Below are 21,594 nucleotides of genomic sequence, written 5' to 3' on the forward strand. Positions count from 1 at the left end.
GAAGATTTGAGAGCAAGAAGTTAAGGTAGAAGGCTTTGCTTATGAGTTGTTCTGCTCCAGGGAATTTCCTCTGCAGAGGACTTTGGGGGATGCACTGGCGATTGGGCTTTCCACCTTCTCTATGCGTTCCCCATCATTCCCCTTGTTTTCAAGAGGCTATGCCTGTTTGAGTTAGTTAATTTTAAAGGCTCCAGAGTGTTTACGGAGAACGTGGTAGCTTGAGTTGCTTGACATGTTCCTTAGCACCCCTTCACTCTCCCGCCTTCGGTGCCTTCCAGTGTGAATAGATCTGCTCTCCCAGTTGGAACAACCGGTCCATCATCCGAACCTCAGCTGCCTGAACTATCATCCTTTCCTGCAGAAAGGTTGAGATTCAAGGAGTGGGATTTGTCAGATGATACCCTCCCAGCTCCGAGGCCTGCCACCAAGTCCATTTATGCCTGCAGGTGGTGCACATTCTCAGCTTGGTGCTGGCAGAGTGATCTGGGCCCTTCTACTTGCCACACTTCCTCTGTGTTGGATTTTCTGATGTCCTTTGACATGCCTGAACTGTAAGGGGGTACCTGGCCGCAATCTTGGTTTTTAAAATGACCCCTGAGCAAGGCTAGCTCTTCACAATCGCTTTACTTATGTAGTTTTTGTGGGAATTGTCCAACCTGTTTTCCCCCATGCCAGTCTGTTCCGGTGTGGGATTTGAATTTAATTTTCACATTACTTATGGTGTTGGGTTTGAGCCCCTGCATTCTCGTTCTATTAGAGTGCTCACCCTTCAGGTGAATTTCCTCGTGGCCATCACTTCTGCAAGGCAGGTGAGTGAGCTACAGTCAATCTTTCTAATTTGGTTTTCTATAAAAAAAAGGGTGATGTTAAAAACAAGGCTGTCCTTAATCCAAAAGTGGTCTCGAATTTCCATCTCTGTCAAAAAATCAATTTTCCGGTGCTTTTTCCCCCACCTCATCCTTCCAAGGTAGAAGAGCAATTCCCTCAGCTGGACACGGTGTGGGCCAGTTGCTACTATCTCTCTCTCTCTAACGAGGGAGTCAGGAAAGATGACAAGCTTTTTGTGGCATACTCTGGTGCCCGTACTGACAGGGCTGTGCCAAAGTATACCCTGTTAAGGTGGATCATTCACTGTATCTTGGAATGCAGCGATCTGTATTGAAAGGATCTACCGGAGGGTGTCGAGGCTCATTTAACATGAGGGCTGGCTGCCATCACTCTCCTGCAGAGAGGGGTCCTTGTCTTCCACACTTGCCTGCCGGCTTTGTCGGTCTTTCTGCACACGTTTGCTAAGCATTACTGCTTGGATTCCCCTTCAGGGTATGGCATTCGCTTTGGTAGAGCGGTCCATAGTTTTCTGGCTAGGTGGTATCCCCTCTCTTTTCTTCCTCATCCAGGTCTACGTACTACTATGGCAGTCCATCATTAATGAGGAATTTGTGGAAGGAAGGAACCTGTTAGAACAAATTACTGACCTCTCAGTAATGTTCTTTCTGATTGGTCTTCCGCCCACAAATTCCTGTTGGTCTCCAATCCTGCCTCACAGCTAGTTGCACTCTTTGGTACTGTGGTCCTTCAGCGTCCGAGTGCTAGGGGAAAAGTGTGGAAGTGAGGTCATAAGGTGCCGCTGGTGGAGGAAAAGGTTCCAAAGAACAGCTACTTTGGAGATAGATTGTCATAGATTAGTAATCTGTGGGAGGAATATCTATCAGACAGAACATTGCTTAGAGGTCTATATTTTTTTTTCAGAACTAGGAGTTTCTCCAAACCTCCCATCACTCGGTTTGCTGCATTCAAAGTTTTGGAAGCCATCCAATCCTGGATGGCCAGCCAAATTCTATTAGTGACACCAGTAGATTAGGGTGTCTGCAGACATTCATCTTAATCCGTTCCCGAATTCACATTCAGCCTGTCTTTCTGGAGCCTGAAAGAGACAGTGACCCTCAGTGGCATAACTCAAAATTTGGGGGCACCCCTGCGAGCCAGGTTGAAGGCCCCTCCCACCCCCCTACTTGGCAACAAATCACAGGTCGCGCCACACTCTGGGACAGCCTAGATTACCATGCTTGCGCAATACGCATGAACGTGCTGCTGCAGGGGTATACCACATGCTGTACTAGGAGAAAGATGTGTTTTAATGCAATATACAGCACACTTTCATAGAAAAATTGGCTAAAAAGCCAGTATTTGCAATTGTTTTTTGGGGTAACGCCAATCCAAAAATCCAATACATGCAAGTCACCAACAGTGCACAGGAACATTACTGCTTTGCTATTAAAAATGCCATGCCACAATGAAAACATGTGCAACTGGCTGCACAATGTAGACCAGTGTAGACAAATATTAACATATTACAGTAAAGCATGCCAGGCCACATTTGGATATACCAATACTGGTTGCACCAAAATGCCAGTCGAAGCAATAACACTTATGGTTATTTTATCACAGATGTCAAGAAAAATATACAATGCTACAGTAAGAAACAGCTAGACTGGCAGCACCCAAATGCCGGTCTAGCCAGGTAATTACACTTAGCAGGACTGCTTGATCAGAAATGCTCAGTTAGAAAAAAGTCAAGCCAAACTAAGAAATGACTAGACTAGCTACACCAAAATGCCTCTCTTGCCACTAATACCACATATTATGCCTGCTTAGCCTGGACATGGATGACCATTCTGATTTATCGCACAATCCTGCCCCCCACAAAGTCCCTCTCCCTCCCACCCCAACCTCCAAAATCAGCTCCTTGGCCCAGAATTACCTCTGCATTCCTCTTCCTTGTCCCAGTGCTTACGTATGAGGCTCCTTGCCTCATAGGTAAGTACTGGGATGAGGAAGAATGGGACTATGAGTAATGAAGATTAGAGGTAGCTAAGTCAGGCATTAACTCATGTACCTCTCCCTCATCCCAGTACTTGTGTATGAGGCAGACGGCCTCATACACAAGTACTGGACGAGGAAGAATAGGGCTAGGAGTAATGAAGATTACCAATAAGTATTCAAGGCATTAAACACAAGTAGTGGCGCAACACTAACACTATTGAGCTGACAAGACTTCACACTCCCCGTCCCCCCCACCGCCCCAATGAAATTTTGGGCTATGTTGACTCGACCTGGCTGACCTACAGAGCAGTTGCCGAACAGAACAGGACACAGATGTTTTTCGCTGTTAACAAAGGCACAGCAACGTAAAGCATTTCACTGTTAGTACCTACATTCAAATGCCTAATGTTTTAGGCAATTGAAATTGTGATGTGGGTTTAGTACTTGCATGCCAGGGGAGTGATTGGAACGGTAGAGAGGGAACAGGAGATCGCTCATTCTCAGAGCAGTCCATAAGTGGGTGCTTTCAGACTTAAAGGAGAGGCTGCTTGTAACATTGAAGCTGCACTAGAATAGTCTCATTAAAATGCATAAAGAAGTTAGATGCCCCGACAAAAATAAGTTTGCCCCTCTCCTACTTACCGTGAAGTTAGCGCCTCTCCCAACATTTGAAGGGTTACCCCCTCAAACACCCACCCCCGAAATGTAGGTTTTGTTTCGCCCCTGAACACAAGCACACACACCCCCACCCACCCATACATACATTTAAGTGTGCACCCTTTCACCATACAGGCACCCACACCCAGGCACCCGCCTATGCATTTAAGTGTACACCCTTTCACCATACACTCAAAGGCAGCCACCTATACATTTAAGTGTCTAGGATTCTCAGATCTGGGTGTGCTCTCCCTTTGTCTACCAGTTTGTGAAACCTAGACCTTTTCTCCCACTATCTAGGAATATCAAATCTAGGCGTGTTTTCCCATTACCTGCCATCTACAAATACTAGGTTCGCCCTCCACCCAGGAACACCCAGCAACCAATGAAAGCAAGTAACGATAGTCGGGTCACTGCCCAAGTTAACTAGGAACCTGTCACTCACTTCCGATATCCAACTGCGTAGCCCTCTTCCAACGCGTAATATCCTGCCAGCGGCCCGCTTAGACCGTCCATCCATAGACCGAGGAACACCAGAACCTAACCCACTAATTGGACATTGTTAGGGAGAATTCTCTGTAAAGGCTAATTTCCCAAACCTAGTGAGTCCCCCAGCAGCTTTGCTGGATTTTTGGGGTTTATTTTTTTCTCCTGCTAAGAGTGAGACTCTTCCTCCCACTCTTAGACATGATTTGAGGTGTTCCTTTGACTTTGTATGTGTTCTATGGGCTATGGGGTCCTTTTCCCCATAGGATTTCATGTGTTTTTGATATGTGGGTTACACAGCACCCTCTGTGCAGTAACCCAGGGGTGTCGTAGCGACCCCCAAACATAGACTCCATACCCTGGGACTGACTACTGTCTCCCAGGGCATGTAAAGTCACCATTGGCTTTACTAGTCTCAAATTGTGAACAGAACCAGTACAAACCATCATATTGTGGACGTACTGGTCGGGGCAATTCGATTGCCCCTGGGTCTGTTGTTCGAGGGGGCACTGTCCAGTCCCCCCCGACCGAGTTTTGGCTGGTGGCAGTAGATACTACTTTTTATATTCGACCGCAAATATATTCCTATGGGATTTTCCCATTGTTCGAGGCTACCACTTTTTAAAATAGCCTCGAACATACTGCCGGTTTATTAAATTTATATAAATTCACCGGTTGGTATTTTTTGCCGAATCTTGGTTCCAAAATGGCGTTTGTGTTTGCTTCTGTGACTCCAACCCAAGTCACGCCCTTTGTTCCACTTTTTGGCATGCTTCTCCACAGAAGCCTCCAAAAGTGGTGCCACTCTGTCTGGGTACCACAGGGGGAGTGGGAGGGGCTTTAGGCACCCTGGACTGAGTTGCCTCGGGAACTCAAGTCGCACTCTAGTGTGATTGGCCCAGTGGTGAGCCGTCCGGCTCACCACTTAGCATGTTTGAGTGACAGCTAGGCTGAATGAATGGGGGTTTTCTGCATAAAAGCAGGGCTTTGGGGACTGGAACTTGAGAAGTCGCCACAGGATCTAAAGAATCCGAGGAGGCAGAAGCCGAGCCGACCTGCAACGGCGACACCACCGGTGGAGCCCTGCTGAACCGTCTCACCACTTTTCCCGACGACAGAGGAGATCTCCAGCCCGGAGAGTCTTCTTCCTTTGACTGGGATAACCAGCTTGCCCATCATTTCACCTTCCTGGACCATCTCGTGGCCGCCTTGCCCGTGCCAAGCACCGCGGCAACCGGAATACCACGGTTTACCACTACCGCGAAGAAAAGGGTGGTACCTTGTAACCGGGAAACTCTGCGGCTGGTTTCTTCCCTGGCAGTGCAACGACCTTCAGCTTTCCTCCACGTCGAGACCTCCTCTTCCTCTGGACGAAACACCGACTTGCACCCGCTGCCAGGAACAACTGCCCCGCTGGAGCGTTCTTCCCATTTTCAGGTACTGTGTCCCGCCTGGCTTCCCTTGCGACAGATCGTTCGGGGTGACAGTAAATCCTCGACTTTCTAACCTGGGTTAGCCTGGGGCCTGTTAACTAACTTTTCCTGACTTGATCTCAATCTTTTGCGAACTATTTACAAAGACTCTTTGGGCATACCCCCACTGTGTGATCCTGGACACATTTCGCTTGCTCTCTCTAAGAGTGGGCCTGGCATTTGAACTTCCTTGCTCTCCAGTAGACTTTGCCTAACCTGCCTCACTGTGGTTCTTTGAAAAGTATTGAGATTTGTGTGCTTCCATAACTCTGCCTTTTTCCCTCCCTTTTTTATAACTTATTAGAGTGCCATCTTATGTTAAGCGCTCACGTCTGTCTGAAAATAAGTGGTGTTTCTCACTAAGACTTGTCTAATAAGTAATTAGGGTTGTATATATATAATAGTGACTGTGTGTTGAATTTACTTACCTCTTTTTGTGCTAGTGTAATTTACAAGTGTGTCTTTAAATAAATAATTATATACTTTTACACCAAAGCTCTGGTCAGTGTTTGCTTGTGCTACTGTATCTCTGCACCTATTGTGTGTACTCTATATACTGCCTAACTCTTCTTGAGAGAAGTCTGACTGCTCATCCACAGCTACCAGGTAAATCTGGGTGGTACAGACTGCTACCAATTGGGTTTACTGCCAACCACCTGTAGTCTTAAATCTTTTGCAGTGGTCACCAAGGGAACTGCACAGGTTTCTGCCTAACAGACAGCCACCCCATAGAGGGCATCCAGTTATCACATTGCAAGACGATAACAGTGGAAACCAACCAACCCACACAAGGCCCGAGAGGCGGGCTACCGCCCCTGTAACCTCAATACCCTAACCAGCCTGCTAACATGGACAACAAAATGCCCCGACACAGAGTTGGGCCGCCAAAGAGAATCGGAACAGGGAACAAACCAAACAGATCCACACCCTCACCCTCCTCCAGTATAAACTGTTAAATGCAGAACGCACCCCAACAAACACTACAGCCAACAGAACAACATAATGAGAAGACAATAATACCTACATCTTACACCGTACCTCGCCTCAACGGAAGCACCTTAACACTCCTACGCCACCGACCGGTCCAAAAACAACCAACTGGAACCCTGCAGAAAAAAAAGAGGACCCCAGAAGAGAAAGGTACAAAACCAAAGCCCTCACTTCATACATCACAAAAACACAAGGGCTCCGCCAGCAACCCCATCAAAACATAGAAGATGACGAAGCAGAAGAATTCATCAACCCAACCATCAATCTACAGACCGCCTCACGACAAAACAGATTTCACGGATCACCAACTAATCTACGACAACAACACAGAAGCACTCCAACTAAACAACCGCAAGACAAAACAAGGATCAGAAAACAAACCTAACCACGTCAAAAAGATCCATGGCAACCTAATCAACGCTAGATCAATGTCCAAGCATGCCACAGAGATTTACGATCTCCTGTGCAACGGTGATATCAACATCTTATTCATAACCAAACCATGGCTAGGCGACAATTACAAAATTACACGCCATAACTGCCTCGCTGACCACTTCAAGTGCTCACAAGCAAACGTGAAAAACAAAAGAGGACTACGACTGATGATAGCATACAAGGAACTCCTGAATATTGAAACTGAAGAACCACAAGGCATTGAAAACTGTGAATCCCTAATCCTCCGCCTAACCGCCTAACTGCAAACTCAAAAACAAACCTCAAATTCAGACCACCGACATATGATGCAACCTTCCTGGACGCCTTCACTGAAGCCATCACCAACCTAGGCATAGTGCAGGATCACCTGATAATCCTTGGAGGCTTCAACATCTAGTTTGACGAAGAAACCGCGAACACACAAAAATCACTAGCCAAATAACTAAAGACAGTGAAAACTATATCAACTAGTCAAAGGAGCAACTCATGAGGCGGGACATACACTAGATGCAATCTTTGCCAACAAAATCCTCATTACCATGACCCCACCAATACAGATCCTCTGCAGCGACCACCTCATCATCCTCTTCGTGATCACCCTAGCCACATCAACAGCCAAACAACCCGACAAACTGACGACTATCATGAAAAGAAACTGGAGAACCATCAGAAATAGCAACTTAGTAGAACTACTTGAAATCAACAAACCACCAGCAAGGACTCTGGATGAAGTTGGCCTTGACAGAAAAACAGAACTACTGCACAAATGGAACACCAGAACAATAGACGAGATCTCCAAGGAAAAACCATTCACCCCATCACACAAGAGAGCAACAGCAAAATGGTTATCCCTGCTACTCAGCACCATGAAAAGAAAAAACAAGACGCTTGAACTAGAATAGAGGAAAAAAAACAACCTGGTGAAGAAATTCCAATGACAAATCCACTCGTACAAATAGGAAATCCATAAGGCCAAAAGGAATACTACGACAACAGAATCGCCAAAGCCGCAAACACCCAAAAAGAACTGTTTAAAATCATAAACGAAATGAGAAACCCCCCTGGCTGCAACAACCTCACAGACCACTTTAAAAACTAAATCGGCACCATCCAACAGATCATACATAACTGACCAAGCAACTACAACATGCAACCTACCCATCCATCCGAGGATCATCAGAACTAACTCCAAAGCTTCCCCCCAAATATCAGCAGAGACATTCATCGAGCTGGTAAGCAAAAGCAACAAAGCTGGCTCCTCCATGGATCCCTGCTCCCCCCAACCCCCTTCCAGGACATACACAAACCAATCCTCACACAAGGAACACCCATGGAATACTACATAATCCTTTTCAACCACTCACTTTCAACAGGGAAAGTAAGAAGATAATTCAAATCGGCATACTTCAAGCTGCTCCTCAAGGACACAGCAGGAAACGTGGACGACCTCTCCAGCTACCGACCCATCTCAGAAATCACATACCCATTGAACCTAGTCGAAACGTACGTCTAAAGAATAACATAAGAATTCATAGAACACCTACTGCTGGATCGAGCACAAGGCTTCAGACCGATGTGAGGAACAGAAATGGCACTGCTCTCAATCTTGTACGATCTAAAGGCTAAAGCAGACTCAGACAATAACACAGCTCTAATACTTCTGGATCTCTCTGCAGCATTTGACACAGTCAACCATGATATCCTCATCGGGAGATGGGAAGAAATGGGAATCACCGGTCTTGCCCTAATATGGATTAAATCCTTCCTAACAAACAGAACAGAAACCATATGGATCAAACCTTTCAAACCCACTCCAAAGGAATCCACCTTTGGAGTACCACAAGGACCCGCCTTATACCCATTGTTTTTCACCTTATACCGGACGCCAATAATCAAGCTCGATAAAAACCACGGCCTTGCATGCTACAACTACGCTGATGACACACAATGCAAGATACACAGGAATGAGAAACAACGCTGGAAGACTGACTACAAGAACTCTACGGCTGGGTGAACACTAACGGCCTCAAACTCAACCGGGCAAAACAGAAATAATGATCATATCCAAAAGCAGGGAAAATAATCACTTCATCCCATGACCGACAGAACTAGGAACGGCACTGACTCCATCAACGATAGTATAGAACCTGGGAGTCTTGATGGACAACAAACTAACACTTGAGCCATAAGCAAACGCTATAATCAAGAAATGTTTCTTCCTCCTACACGCGGTAAAAAAGAATCCTGCCATTCCTCTTTCACCCACAAAAAGCTCACCATCATCGCACGCATTTTCAGAGTAGACAACTCAACAGCCTGTACCTAGGAATGCCAGAACGTCTATTAAAGAAACGTCAGCGCATCCAAAAACAACCCATGTCCACATACAGCTAGTTCACAGAGGAAACCTAGGTAGGTAAGGACCCCTCACGGGACCAGAACCCTCTAACCCAAACATCAACCTAGGGCAGGGAAATGCACCTGCATCAGCCAGATACACATAACATTAGAGTAACACAGAGGTAAATGCCACTCCTCAACATGCATGCGTGCCAACTAGGTGTACACCAAACACACAGGATAATCATAAATGTTGAGCGCAGAAACGCAAAGTTAAAAAGGTAAGAAAAATCCTGCTAACCAACTCTAAACCTCAACTTTCCACATATACTTCTCATACAGAAAACTCACATAACCACTTCTCTGCGCAGCAATCCGCACATACTTCACTACATTGCAACAACAGACAAACAACACATAACTCGGCACAACAGCACACTGGGAAGTCGCACCGACCCGAAAAACACACTTAACTGAAGCTACCAACAGGACATAAAAACGTTTTCCTATTCCCATTAAACTCTATTAACCACCCCACTCCTGCTTTTCAGATCTGCTTGAGCACTTGGGGTCCATTCCGGTGGTGACAATGCGCGGTACAAATACCTTTGACATTAGCATACACTCACACAGGCAGCCACTTATACATTTAAGTTTACACCCTTTCACCATACACTCACACACACACACGTCATGGGGTTGAAGGGAGCCCTATTTCAACACAAAGAAATTGTTTCATTTTGAAGTCACTCTGACTATATAAAGAAATTGTTTCCTTTAAGGACCGAACCATACCAGAAATATTTTCTTTATGAAGACAGAGTGACTTCAAAAATAAACTATTTCTTTTTCGAAGTCATAGGGCTCCTCACACCCCATGTCATGGGGTGGAGGCAGGCCCTCGGAATTCAAAAATATTGTTTCTTTTTGTAGTCACTCTGCCTTCATAAAGAAATAATTTCTGCTACAGAAATAATTTCTTTATTAAGGTAAAGTGAATTCAAAAAGAAACTTTAAAAAAAAATATTTTGTTTGGTTTTTTTTACTCCAAAGGGGGCCCCCTCCCAGGACATGACCTCGCGGTGCCCCCCACGCCACGGGGGCTGTGCGGGCCCCTGTTTCGTCAGTGTGACTGTTTGGTTATTCAAGCAACAAAGACAAGGGTTTTGATTGCAGGACTTGTAATCTAGAGAGCCATTTCGGCTACTACATTAACAAAGCGGACTACCGTGAGGTAAACAAGATGGGGGCACAGTAATATCACAATTTAAAATAAAAAGAAAAACTGTCCGTGTATGGGACACACACAACTTAATTTTGTGTAAAGTTTAATGTAAACCTTTAAACACAAATTAAAAAAATAAATACACCTTAGATGTCATCTTCCGTACATAGTACTAAACCAACAAGTGTTTTACTCATAAGTAGAAACACATTAATAATGACCTCACTCTCTTGTTTGGCATTTATGTATATTATTCACTTTTCTACATACTATATAGGCATTAACATAGAATAGTCAAGCAATATGCAGTTCCTAATATTAGCAATAAAGTAGTTGAGTAGATTCCCATCAGCCTACTGTTCTTAAATGTTAAAACTACTTGCTACCAATCAAGTGTCGATGTAGCCGTAGTGGTCCAGTAACACACACAGTAAAACTCACAATTGTGATGCTGTGGATTGGGAAGCCACGGGACATGTGCTGTTATACAGACCAACCTCTGGTGAACCCATTAGGCGTAAAGGGTTAAAAGCTCTACCAAAAAAGTCCATGGCTTCTGTGGGTAGTTAACTAAGAATAGAACAGGTAAACCATTTCAAATCCCACCTGCAAACAAATTCCAATCGTGTTTTGAGGGCGTTGATGAATCCACTTATCCTGGCCAGACAGGTACAAGGGGCAATACATGTTATGTATGGACACTTTGTTGAAACAAAGTACCACCCTAAACTCAGTGTGTTAAAAGCTCAGGAAACGTTGAGAGGCTAACTTAACAAAAATACATCACATTGTCTCTTAATAGGCCTCCGATGGAAAAATATATGTTGAAAAATTGGCTTCTTTCAGCCACAAAATATTGAAAGTAAAAACTGTTTCAGGGTGACGGCATCTGAAAGCCGTTTCTACTTGTTCCCAAGACAGTTCAGCTTTGCAAATTAGTTTTGCCTCCAAATATATTGAAGCAAACATTAGAAAAATTTGAATTTGGGAAAAAATGGGAAAGGGACAGTTTTAGGCCCAACGACTATAGTTAGTCTTGCCCTATGCATTGAATCTGCTTGCTTTTTCTTACCCATGCAAGTCCATACTTGTGGGCCAGCAATATCCCCCAGGCCCTGCTCCTTCGTGGCAGCATGGCCATCGTTGGAACTCCCTATGACTGCAAAAACAACTTCCTTTTAAAGGCCAACTCCCACCCCTGTTTCTCTGTTAGCCAATTACAACATAACAGACAATGGTGTCATTCATTTAATCAGTATGAACATTGAAACTAAACCTTTTACTTATCCACACTTCAATGATAACCAATCTTGTTATCTGTTTCTTTCGTATTACCATGCGTTTTTCAACAAGATGGGGTATTGCCAAAGGATAAAATAGACAGTGCAATTTTGACTTGAATTTTGTTTTTTTTTTTCCTTCAAAATAAAGCAAACACATTTCTATGCGCAATGCAACACCAATACTGATAAAGGTACCGAACACTCGTTAAAGCATAGTGTGGATGGTCAGAAGGAGGAGACAGACCAGTTTTGGGCATTCTTGAAATAGTTTTATTAAAATAAGTGCAAAAGGACTCACTATCCCTAATCTATGGATTTCCCTGCATTACCAAACTAACAAAGGTGCTTGGCATCTGTTGTGAAGTCCAAAGTAAACAACTCTGTCCTCCCTCCAAAGCCAAGCTACTCTGTCCCTACTTCTAAGACAAAAATAACAAAAGACCAGTAGAATGACTCACTTCTCTTGGCTCGGCTTCCTCCGACTTAGCAGACAATTTTGAGTTACTTTTTAGCTATCTCTTGGATTCATTTATTTAGTTCCTGTCAGGGACTTTTCCAACTCTTTGGCTCCCCTATTTTCTTTATAGGTTCCTCCCCCCTCACCCCCCCCAAACCCCCCTCAGTGTTGTGGGCTTTGGAAATTGTGTCCTAGTCATCTCTGAGATGACTAGGGATACTGAATCCCTCTTTATGTGGTTCTTGTCATCTGCGTTTTTGTAGTTCTTTAACTCCTTATGAATAAGACATTTGACATCATGATCCTCCTCCTCTTATTCACTGTCTTTCTCCTTGAGATAATTATAGCAGACCCAATAGTTATTGTTATTCTCTTGTCCTGTTCTTATATTACTGAAACGAGTAAAAGAAGTTTAAATCTGGTTCTCATTCTTCTTAACGACGAGTAGATTGAATCCCTGAATGTTATTTACTATTCTTCTGTAACGCTCACCTGATTCCCACGGAGGCGCCGGTCTTGGCAGGATGGCGACTGTGACTCGAAAAGTGAAGTGCAGGACTCGATTGGCTTCCGGGGCTGAGCCTCTTCGCACTGTGTGTCTAACTCGAAGAGTGAGATATCTGCAGGTGAAAGAATATGGGGTTAATGATCTGGGGTTGTCGGGTATCTCTCTCCCTTTCCCTTCCTCGCTTTTCTGTGGAGCCCCAAGGTCAACGTGCTCACCTTAGATAGGTGAATGCTGGACTCTCCATCTGCGTCTGGAGCAGGGTGCCGTTGCCAGTTCCTTCACTGGGTGAAACGTAGGCCTCTTGACATCAGAGGATTGCTACCGTCGTTAACTGCATGAACGGTGAGTTTCCGGACACCTTTTAAGTCCTTACAGTTTTTCGGTGCGTGGGCACGTTAATGTGGAACAGGGCTCTGTATAATGCTTTTTCTATTTGTCTTGCAGGGCTCTTGAGGTAGAAGATGGTGTGAAGAAAGCCGAAGTTCGAGCCAGAGTCTTGGAATGAAGCGCTTGGAAATGCGTAAGTAAATGCCGGTTGCCTGCTTTTCAAAAGCTCTCTAACTGTCTCTTTTCCCTTGCAGTTGTGAGTTCGGGTGTTGAAGAGACGCTGGAAACGCCGGAGTATTTGCAGGCGCCCTATTGTGGCGGGCGCGATGGCGCGTAAGTAAAATACCTGTCTAATGTCTCTTCTTTTGTCTTTCAGGTGCAGGATTGCAGCGTTGAAGAAAACCGGAATTCGCGGAGTGCCGGTAAGTAATTCCACACAGGAATAACTATGCTTTTGTCTTCACAGGCAGAGGAGCAGCGTGAAGAGATGGTAGCTGCCGATGGATCAGGTGAGGAAAGCGCTGCGCGTGAAGGTTGCCGTGCTAACCTGTTGTTTCTTGTCTTTGCAGGTGCTACTGAATGCTGGATACAGGAATGGTAAGTGTTTGTTCTTGCAGGTTCAGGATCGGAAAGAAGAAAACTGGAACAGACACGGTGAGCGTTCTGCTGCAGATGCAGAATAACGCGAAGCACGTTTCATCAATCGGGTGTGGTTTAAATAGCCTTGGAGTGATGAGGAGTCTTCCTCCACGGCCTCGCCTAGGTAAGAAAAGAGTTCCTGTTCCAGAAGAGTTCCAGTGTTGTATCCAGGGAGTGGAGCTTGCCCCACCCAGGTAAGAAAGTAGTCCCGGCTCACAGAGGATTCCTATGTGGCTGGTAAGTAAGCAGCATGGTCTGCTGCAGGTAAGTCCACCCAAGCATCTTCATACAAATTATGAGCCCGGCGCTTCCAGTGCCGGGACCAGTGACTTTGATGAGCCTGGTGCGCCAGGACAAGGTCCAAAAGGTCCCAGTGGGGACCGGCTGGTGCCTAGGATGAAGGTTAGGGGCCTGCTTCCAAGGACATTGGGCTGGTCCTAGCTCCTTGTAAGCAGTGATCATGACATCTTCTTAATTTCCAGTCACTCACTAGGACGTGTATGCTATGTCCCAGTCTGTTTTTTCACACTTCTTACTTTCGGACCTTTCACTAGGACGAGCAAGCTATGTCCTCGAGTGTTTCTCACTCTTCTTAGTTTCAGGCCACTCACTGGGACAAGTAGGTTGATGGTACTCTTTATTCCCGTGCTCCCTCCTGGGTATCCCGCCATCCCTGTTATCTAGCTTCCTATGGGTTGGCATCACCGGCCTGCTTGCATGTTAGGATAGGAACTTCTCTTGTAGTCAGGGCAGCTTCAGTTCTCGCTTCCACTCCTTCTGTTTCTTCTCTGCAGCACCAGTGCTCTAGCAGTCTGTGTTGTTTCAGACTTTTCTCTGACGGGGTCATGCCACCGCCGGTTCTCTCTCCTGGGGTTTTCTTTTCCTTCTCTATTCTGCCTTCGGCCTCCTCTGTACTTTTTGTCCACAGCACCACTTGGCTTCCTCCCGACGGAGGATCTCTGCGTCTTCCTCGACACTCCTGACTCTGCTGATTTGAAACTCCCGGGTTTCCCTTATCTTGGACATTAGTCCATCTTCCCTTTTTATGATAGGTTGGCTAGACCTCACCAGCAGAGGATTAGTCTATTTTCTCTTTTAGTTGAGCACTTCATTATTTGTTCATTCTTCTTCGTCACAGTAGTGTAGGTTCCCAACCATTGAGTAATCAACATTACTCGCTCCGCATTCTTCTCGTTCTTCTTCACAGTAGTTTTACTATATTGTTGTTCAGTTTGGATCTTGGTTCTTATGTCCCAATAACAAACAGTGGCTTGGTTTGATGGAGTCTCGAAAGTTCTGAGGTTCATGCTATTCCAAAAGAGAGGGCTCTAATGAGTTCCTCTGCGCAATGGGAGTCTTTGTCCCCCAAAAGGGAGTCTCTCCCTGCAAGATCCCACATGCTGCCACCCCTAGGTTGATTATTGCGTAGCAGGCTCGCCCCCCTAGCTTCACAAGGAAAGGCTTCCCTCTGGGGCGAAATGACTAAATCCTGTGATTTGTCCCAATAGCAAGAATATTTGTTTAGAAAAACAATATAATCAGAATTAGGCAACAGCTTCTCACGTGCATGCCGCATAGAACAACATAAATGTGTTTTCTAAACTCCAAGTTTTCAGATTTGTAGTGAATATATTAACCCCATAATACACTTTGACCCGTTTCAGCAATGTTGTGTAGATTTCCAATTGTGCTTGAGAGGAGAATGCTGGCAAAGTCCATAGTTGGAATGCACTTTGTGAAATGTATCCCTGTAAACGCTAACAGGAATGTTTCATGTGTGGCTTCAGGCTGACGGGGCCTGGCTTGAAGTTCAGAGCGATTCATATTATAGACCTATAATGCAATTCATGATAGACTGTGGTTTTTGAGAAGTGTTTGTAGAAACAAGGCCAGCAGTTGAAACTGTTCTTGGTAAGGCTCTTCATAAATTATGTTTGCTGAACTCAGTGTAGTTTGTGAGCAAGTTAAGTGAAGGGTCAAGGCACAAGGGGTCCTGTGTACCTGCTTGCCTACTACTTTTTAATTATGCTTTCCACAATTTCTCCTCTCTGTTGTTTGACTGAGCAGGAATACACTGCAAGTACAGAGAACATAGGACCCAAGGAGGGAGATTTCGAGCCATTTCAAGTAGTAACATCATTTTAGTATAGTCTGATGCATACGTATATTTAAGAAGATCTAGAAATTGTGGGCACCATGGAGAGCTCTTTCAAACAATTTGCTTTGCTTAAGTATCTACTTTGATACCTATTTTAGATACTATTTTAGGTGATTTCAGTCAAAGGACTTGGTGTAAAACATTATCCTAACAGTGCTTGTAAATTAAGTTCAGGGTGTGCATGTACTTTTTGGTATGTTGACTTCTTCTATATTCTCCTGTAACTTTAGGCACAGTTGGAGACTGGTTCCAAACCATACATGGAAGAAATTGATCAGCTTAACAATCAGTTGGTGAAAATAAGTATGGAAAAAACTAAACTGTCAAAGTATACAGACAAAGAGTAAGTTGTTATATCTTATTTTTTTTTAATGCATTTTATGATGCCATCCCAAAATGTTACCAAAGAGACTCTAGGCTTCCATATGAGTGTGGTAGTAATGGTAAAGCCATATTTTAAATACAACTTGTTTATCTAATAAGAAGTTGCAATCACATGGTATATTGGACAGCAATGTGTACATAGAATATGCTACATAGGGTAAATTTGGATTTACTGCATGCAATACTTTCCATGTAACTCGTGTCGTGAAAATTCCATGCAGTCCCAACCAATAGCAAAGGGGTATTTTAAAACAATAGGAGGTATTGAAAATACAACGTTCCTTTCATCTGTAATGCTGAAACCCAATGTGGAAAATGTAGTTGGAGAGTATCTTTATTCTTACTGTTGTACAGACAACGCCTTTTTTGTCCCTTTTTTTGTGCTTGAATTCCTACATTTGGTAAATGTTACTCTTGTAGGGAACATTTGAGCTTTATTTGCCATTCCACGAAGGGAAATAAACAGTTGTTATTTTGATAACATCCTGCCAAAATGCCCTTTCCTGACTTTGGTGGTCTTTCCCAAAACAGAATTGCTTTTTTAAAATCTTCTTTGGAAGATAAGGGTGAACAATTACGGAAATTAAAAGAAGAACTGAGGAAGGCACGGCAAGATCAAGATGCAACTGGTAAGTCAATATACCATTCACATTGTAATGCTGCAGTTGTTATAGCATGTTGTGACTTTCTGGCCTTCTGTAACTTCTGTTATTTAAGTGTTTTAGGAACTCTACATTATTTTGAATATTTCATTTTGTCAATAGACAGACAACATTTGAAACTATGACCCTTATGTAAAATCAGGGCGCTGACTTCACATTTGTCATTTGAAACCCTAACCTGCATTTGAATAGTTTGTTTTCACTGTTTTGGCAGGTGAGGGTTATGTCACATTTGGCCTTAATAGCACATAAACTTTGCAGAGGTTATCAAGGTTTTTAACCGTTTGATGAATCTCAAACAGAGCTTTAAGTGAAGAATTGTCAGGTAGTTAATCGAAACAAACTGGTTCTTCATTGAACCGCACTAAGATAAAAACAGGAGGTTGGGGACGTGGTGCTGAGCCCATCCCACTCTCTCTAGTCTCCTGTGGGACCGCCCTTCCTAACCCAGACATCCATAAACTCTGTTAGTGCTAACCCCTACTGTTTAATTTCTGGGTTTGTCTAAAGGGATCTTCCCTAAATGTCAGCTAGCGGATCTCCATTGGGGCTTTCATAACTGCGATAAATTGGGTGTTGAGGAGCACTCCTTACTCATAAGAAACTTTACACATTTTCAGATGGTGTTTCATGTAATTGTAACTTAACTTGGGTGCTATACAGAGTATGATTCTGGGCTACAGAATCCGTAATAAACAGAACAATTTGTTGGATCACGTAAGACAAAGTGACCTAACTCCGTGCACACTATTGGGCATGATACCATGCAAAACAAATTTTCTAGATGCAGTTTTGTGCCTGTAATATTTTTTCTTGTAATCATTCAAAATAAAAAATATTCGTGTACTTGTTGTCGAGATCTCTGTCCAACTTTGTAAATATTCCAAAATACAAATAATTCAACAGTTCGGCATTATATTTCATGCAAAATAATTCATGCAAATTAAATAGTTATTTCAACAATCAAAAAATGTATGGATTATAACAGCTTTTTGAAATAGCATCACATGTTTTGTCCGTTCAATAGTTCATTTTGTATTGGTTTATGGGAATTTTAAGTCCAAGGTATTCCCAGATGGTAAATAGACTGGTCTTTGGATGGTCTCTTTTTTTCTCTAGTGCATGACGTGTTTCGGGCTCTTTATGCCCTTCATCAGGTGCTACCAAGTGCTATATTTCAATATGTTGTCTCTGAAAATTAAACATATATTTCTATTTAGAAATTCTGTCCTTAATGTTCTCATGTGGTTTTTAACTGCGGAAATTATTTTTAAAAGTAGTTTCTTGTTATTTTTATATATTGACCATTGTACCTGTAATCCTGTGGATTTCTCCCGTCTTCGCCTCAGTTTGGCTTCAAAGATTAAGCCTCATCAATTCTGTTGTACACGATGGAAGGTTTGCTCAATCTGTTGAAAAACGAGCAGACATCCGTTTTTCAAGCGAGTTTGAATTTCTATGGTGGTCGGTTTTGTGCTGGGAACAGTCGCTGTAAAGTAGCGCTGTGCCCCAGTCACAAAACCATAATTGAACATCTTTAACTGTTTCTTCCGTGTTTGGCATTAGATTGCCTCACCTGTGTCAAGCGACTGGCGTAGGCAACAATCTCCTGGTACAATAAGCGTACGCGCTCGATGCTTCGTATTCCGTAATCCCTCCAGCCGCTCGATTTCTTCTCTTCCACCGCACGATGTATACAACACGGCCTCTCCCTGTCGTTCAGTTCAAGGTGTTCGTGTTGCATTACCGTTACTCAGCAGACCCATTGTTTTAGTTTGTTGGGGCTTCGTATGTGTAGTCCCTTGTTTCTTTCAATTGTGTTACTAGGTGGATAGCCCTAGGTGAATCCGTTGGCTCCATCTTTTCGTAGCTTAGCTGGTTAAGGTGATCCTTTTACATTACGCTCTTTATTACTTACAATCTCACGGATGCTCCAGTAATTTTAAGATATCCATATTGCGCAATAGTATAGTCGTGCTAGCTGTTGTATTTGATATTTACATTGCATACCTTCAGGCGGATGTATTCCTTAGTTTTATTCTTCATTGCCAGCCAATAATCCTTGGGGCTAGCAGGATCGGAATCTTGGATCTTAAATTGCTGCCCTCCATATAGTTCCCTTGTTTTACTGCTGTTGCGAATAAGCCATAGGGCGTGTCTTCTTGATCTGGTGGTAAATGTGCACTTTTAAAAAAAGCAACTTAAATTCCAATCTGCATTCATCCCATTCGGTTGCATGGAGTTCAATTTCTCTATCCAATAGGTTTCTCTTTGTAAGAGCATTTTATTTAAGTTTCCTCCTCTTCTTGATGTTTTTATCTGTTCCAAAATAATGAATCTTATCTGTGAGATATTGTGTCTTTCTTTCTTAAAATGTTGGGTGACTGGTGATTTGATGGCTCCTGTCCTGATGTTTGACTTATGTTCCGACCATCTTGTTTTTACCTTCCTCGATGTCATCCCTACGTAATATATTCCACATGGGCATCTTATGCCATATATTACATTTTTCAATCACAGGTAGAGGAGCGATGTAGGTTTATCTTGTAACCTTTGTATGGATGAGTAATGGTGTTGCCCTGGATCAAATTGTTAAAATTGTGACATGGAGTTGTTCCTTTGTGTGCATCTTGGTTTTGTCTTTCCGCTGAGAAATCTGCTTTGAGATGTTCTCTCATTGATTTGCTCTTGTTATATGCGAAAAGTGGGTGTTCTGGGAAAAGTCTTTTCATCATTGGATCTAGGGTTAGTGTAGACAATTCTTTTTGATGATTTTTTCGATTTTGGGACTTTGTTGGGAGAAAGTGGTGACATATACTAATTTCTCCTGTTCCCCTTTTTCTTTAAATTGCAATGCTTCTTCTCTGCTGATTCTACTTGCTTTTTCAGCACCCATTCTGATGGTGGATGGCTGATAACCTCTTTTCTCAAATTTACTTTTCAGTTCTTCTGTCTTTCTGATGTATTCCTCTTCTTCCGAAATAATGCATCTGTATCTTAAAAATTGACTGAAGGGTATGCTTTCTATTGTTCTGTGTGGATGAAAGCTGTTTGTGTGTAATATGCTGTTCCTGTCTGTTAATTTTGTGAATATTGTCGTTTGCAATTCGCCATCTTTCTTGTATATTTGCACATCAAAAAATTAAATTCAATGGCTTCCTTGCTTGTTTTGGTTGTGAGTTTTATCCTTGGTGCCATTCTGTTGAGATGCTAAAAGAATGTCCCTAATTCATCATTCGAGGCATTCCAAATTCTGAATATATCATCTATAAAGCGGAACATACACTTAAATTTATTCGTCCATCTCCCTTCATTGAAAATATGGCTTTCCTCGAAGTACGCCATATATGTGTTGACATAGCTTGGGGCCTTTGCGGCCCCCATAGATGTTACCGATGTTTGTATATAGTACTTGTCCTCAAACATGAAGAAATTGTTCTGTAACACAATTTTCAATAGTTTTAGGATGAACAATTTATCTGCTTTGCAATCAGTATCTGGTTTCAACTGTAGCCACTCCATGGCTTCCAGCCCACCCTCGTGGGTAATGTTGGTGTAAAGACTTACGACATCCATCGTGAAGAGGATGTCTTGCTCATCAGCAATTTCAACATGTTTTAGTTTGTTCAGAAAATCATTTGTGTCTTTAATATAGGTCTTAAACTTATGAACTGAAGGTTGGATTGCCCGGTCTATATATTGTGCCAGAGGTTCAAGTAGACTGTTGTTCGCAGCAATAATTGGTCTTCCTGGCGGTTAGGTCAGATTTTTGTGAATTGTCGGCAAAGTGTATATAATTGGCATCGAAGGATGGAGATTAGTTAGAAAGTTTTTTGTGCGCTTGATTTTCGGAACAAACTAAAACATGTTGAAATTGATGATGAGCAAGTAAATATCAAATACAACAACTAGCACGACTATAATATTGCGCAATATGGATATCTTAAAATTGCTGGAGCATCCGTGAGATTGTAAGTAATAAAGAGCGTAATGTAAAAGGATGACCTTAACCAGCTAAGCCATGAAAAGATGGCGCCCACGGATTCACCTAGTGCCATCTGTCATGATGCCTACCCCGGGGAACCAGACCAGGTCCAGCAACCCCGGAAGCAGGCCTCAAGTTATTTTGAGCAAGCCCAAAAACCCCTGCTAGGGGCTGTTTCGGTGCGGTCCTGGCACCCATGGCGCCAGGCTCATATGGAGAGTCAGTCCTGGCGCCATAGGTGCCAGGCTCATAGAGTAGAACTTACCTGATGCAGACCATGCTGCAAGCTTAACTGATGCAGACCATGCTGCAGAGCTCCAAGCCAAATGAGGCTTGGAAGGGACTATTTTACCTAGGGACTATTTTTTACTCGGGTGGGGCTAGGGAGGAATACTCACCTGGGACTACTTTTGTCAGGACCCCGGCAAGTGTTGGGGTGGTGTCAGGGAAAAGGGCCCCTATGTTGGGTTGTGGAGGGAGGAGGGGGCCTCTTCGGCGCCCAACAGGCTTCTCAAGACGTGTTCTCCACCCCTTTAGCAGGTCGCGAGGCCAGGGTGGAGAACAGCCAAGAAACTACGTTTCCCAGCAACCCCGGCGGCAGGACACATGGGAACCGCGCCCACGCGAGCCGTGCCCCACGAGCGCCGCTCGCAATCCTGACCGGCAACCTGAGCTGACGTGTATCTGAAGAGCTCTGGTCGGCAAGCATCAGCGGGGCACCAGCCCGCCTGAAAACATACCCCGGGCCTCGCGTCACAATTGA

At 43.7% G+C, this 21,594-nt stretch overlaps 1 protein-coding gene across 5 annotated transcripts in view; it reads left to right on the plus strand.

Annotated features, from left to right (window-relative positions):
• Window positions 1–21,594, plus strand: part of CENPE (centromere protein E) — a 2,471,681-nt gene that overhangs the window by 2,242,453 nt on the left and 207,634 nt on the right. For all 5 annotated transcript variants that reach the window (XM_069630970.1, XM_069630968.1, XM_069630972.1 and 2 more), the window contains 2 exons: window positions 16,031–16,143; window positions 16,716–16,813. In XM_069630970.1, coding sequence (XP_069487071.1) covers window positions 16,031–16,143; window positions 16,716–16,813 — 211 coding nt within the window. The remainder of the gene's footprint in view (window positions 1–16,030; window positions 16,144–16,715; window positions 16,814–21,594) is intronic.

This window comes from Ambystoma mexicanum, chromosome 6q, assembly GCF_040938575.1.
Source record: "Ambystoma mexicanum isolate Mex_15411 chromosome 6q, UKY_AmexF1_1, whole genome shotgun sequence".
NCBI lineage: Eukaryota > Metazoa > Chordata > Amphibia > Caudata > Ambystomatidae > Ambystoma > Ambystoma mexicanum.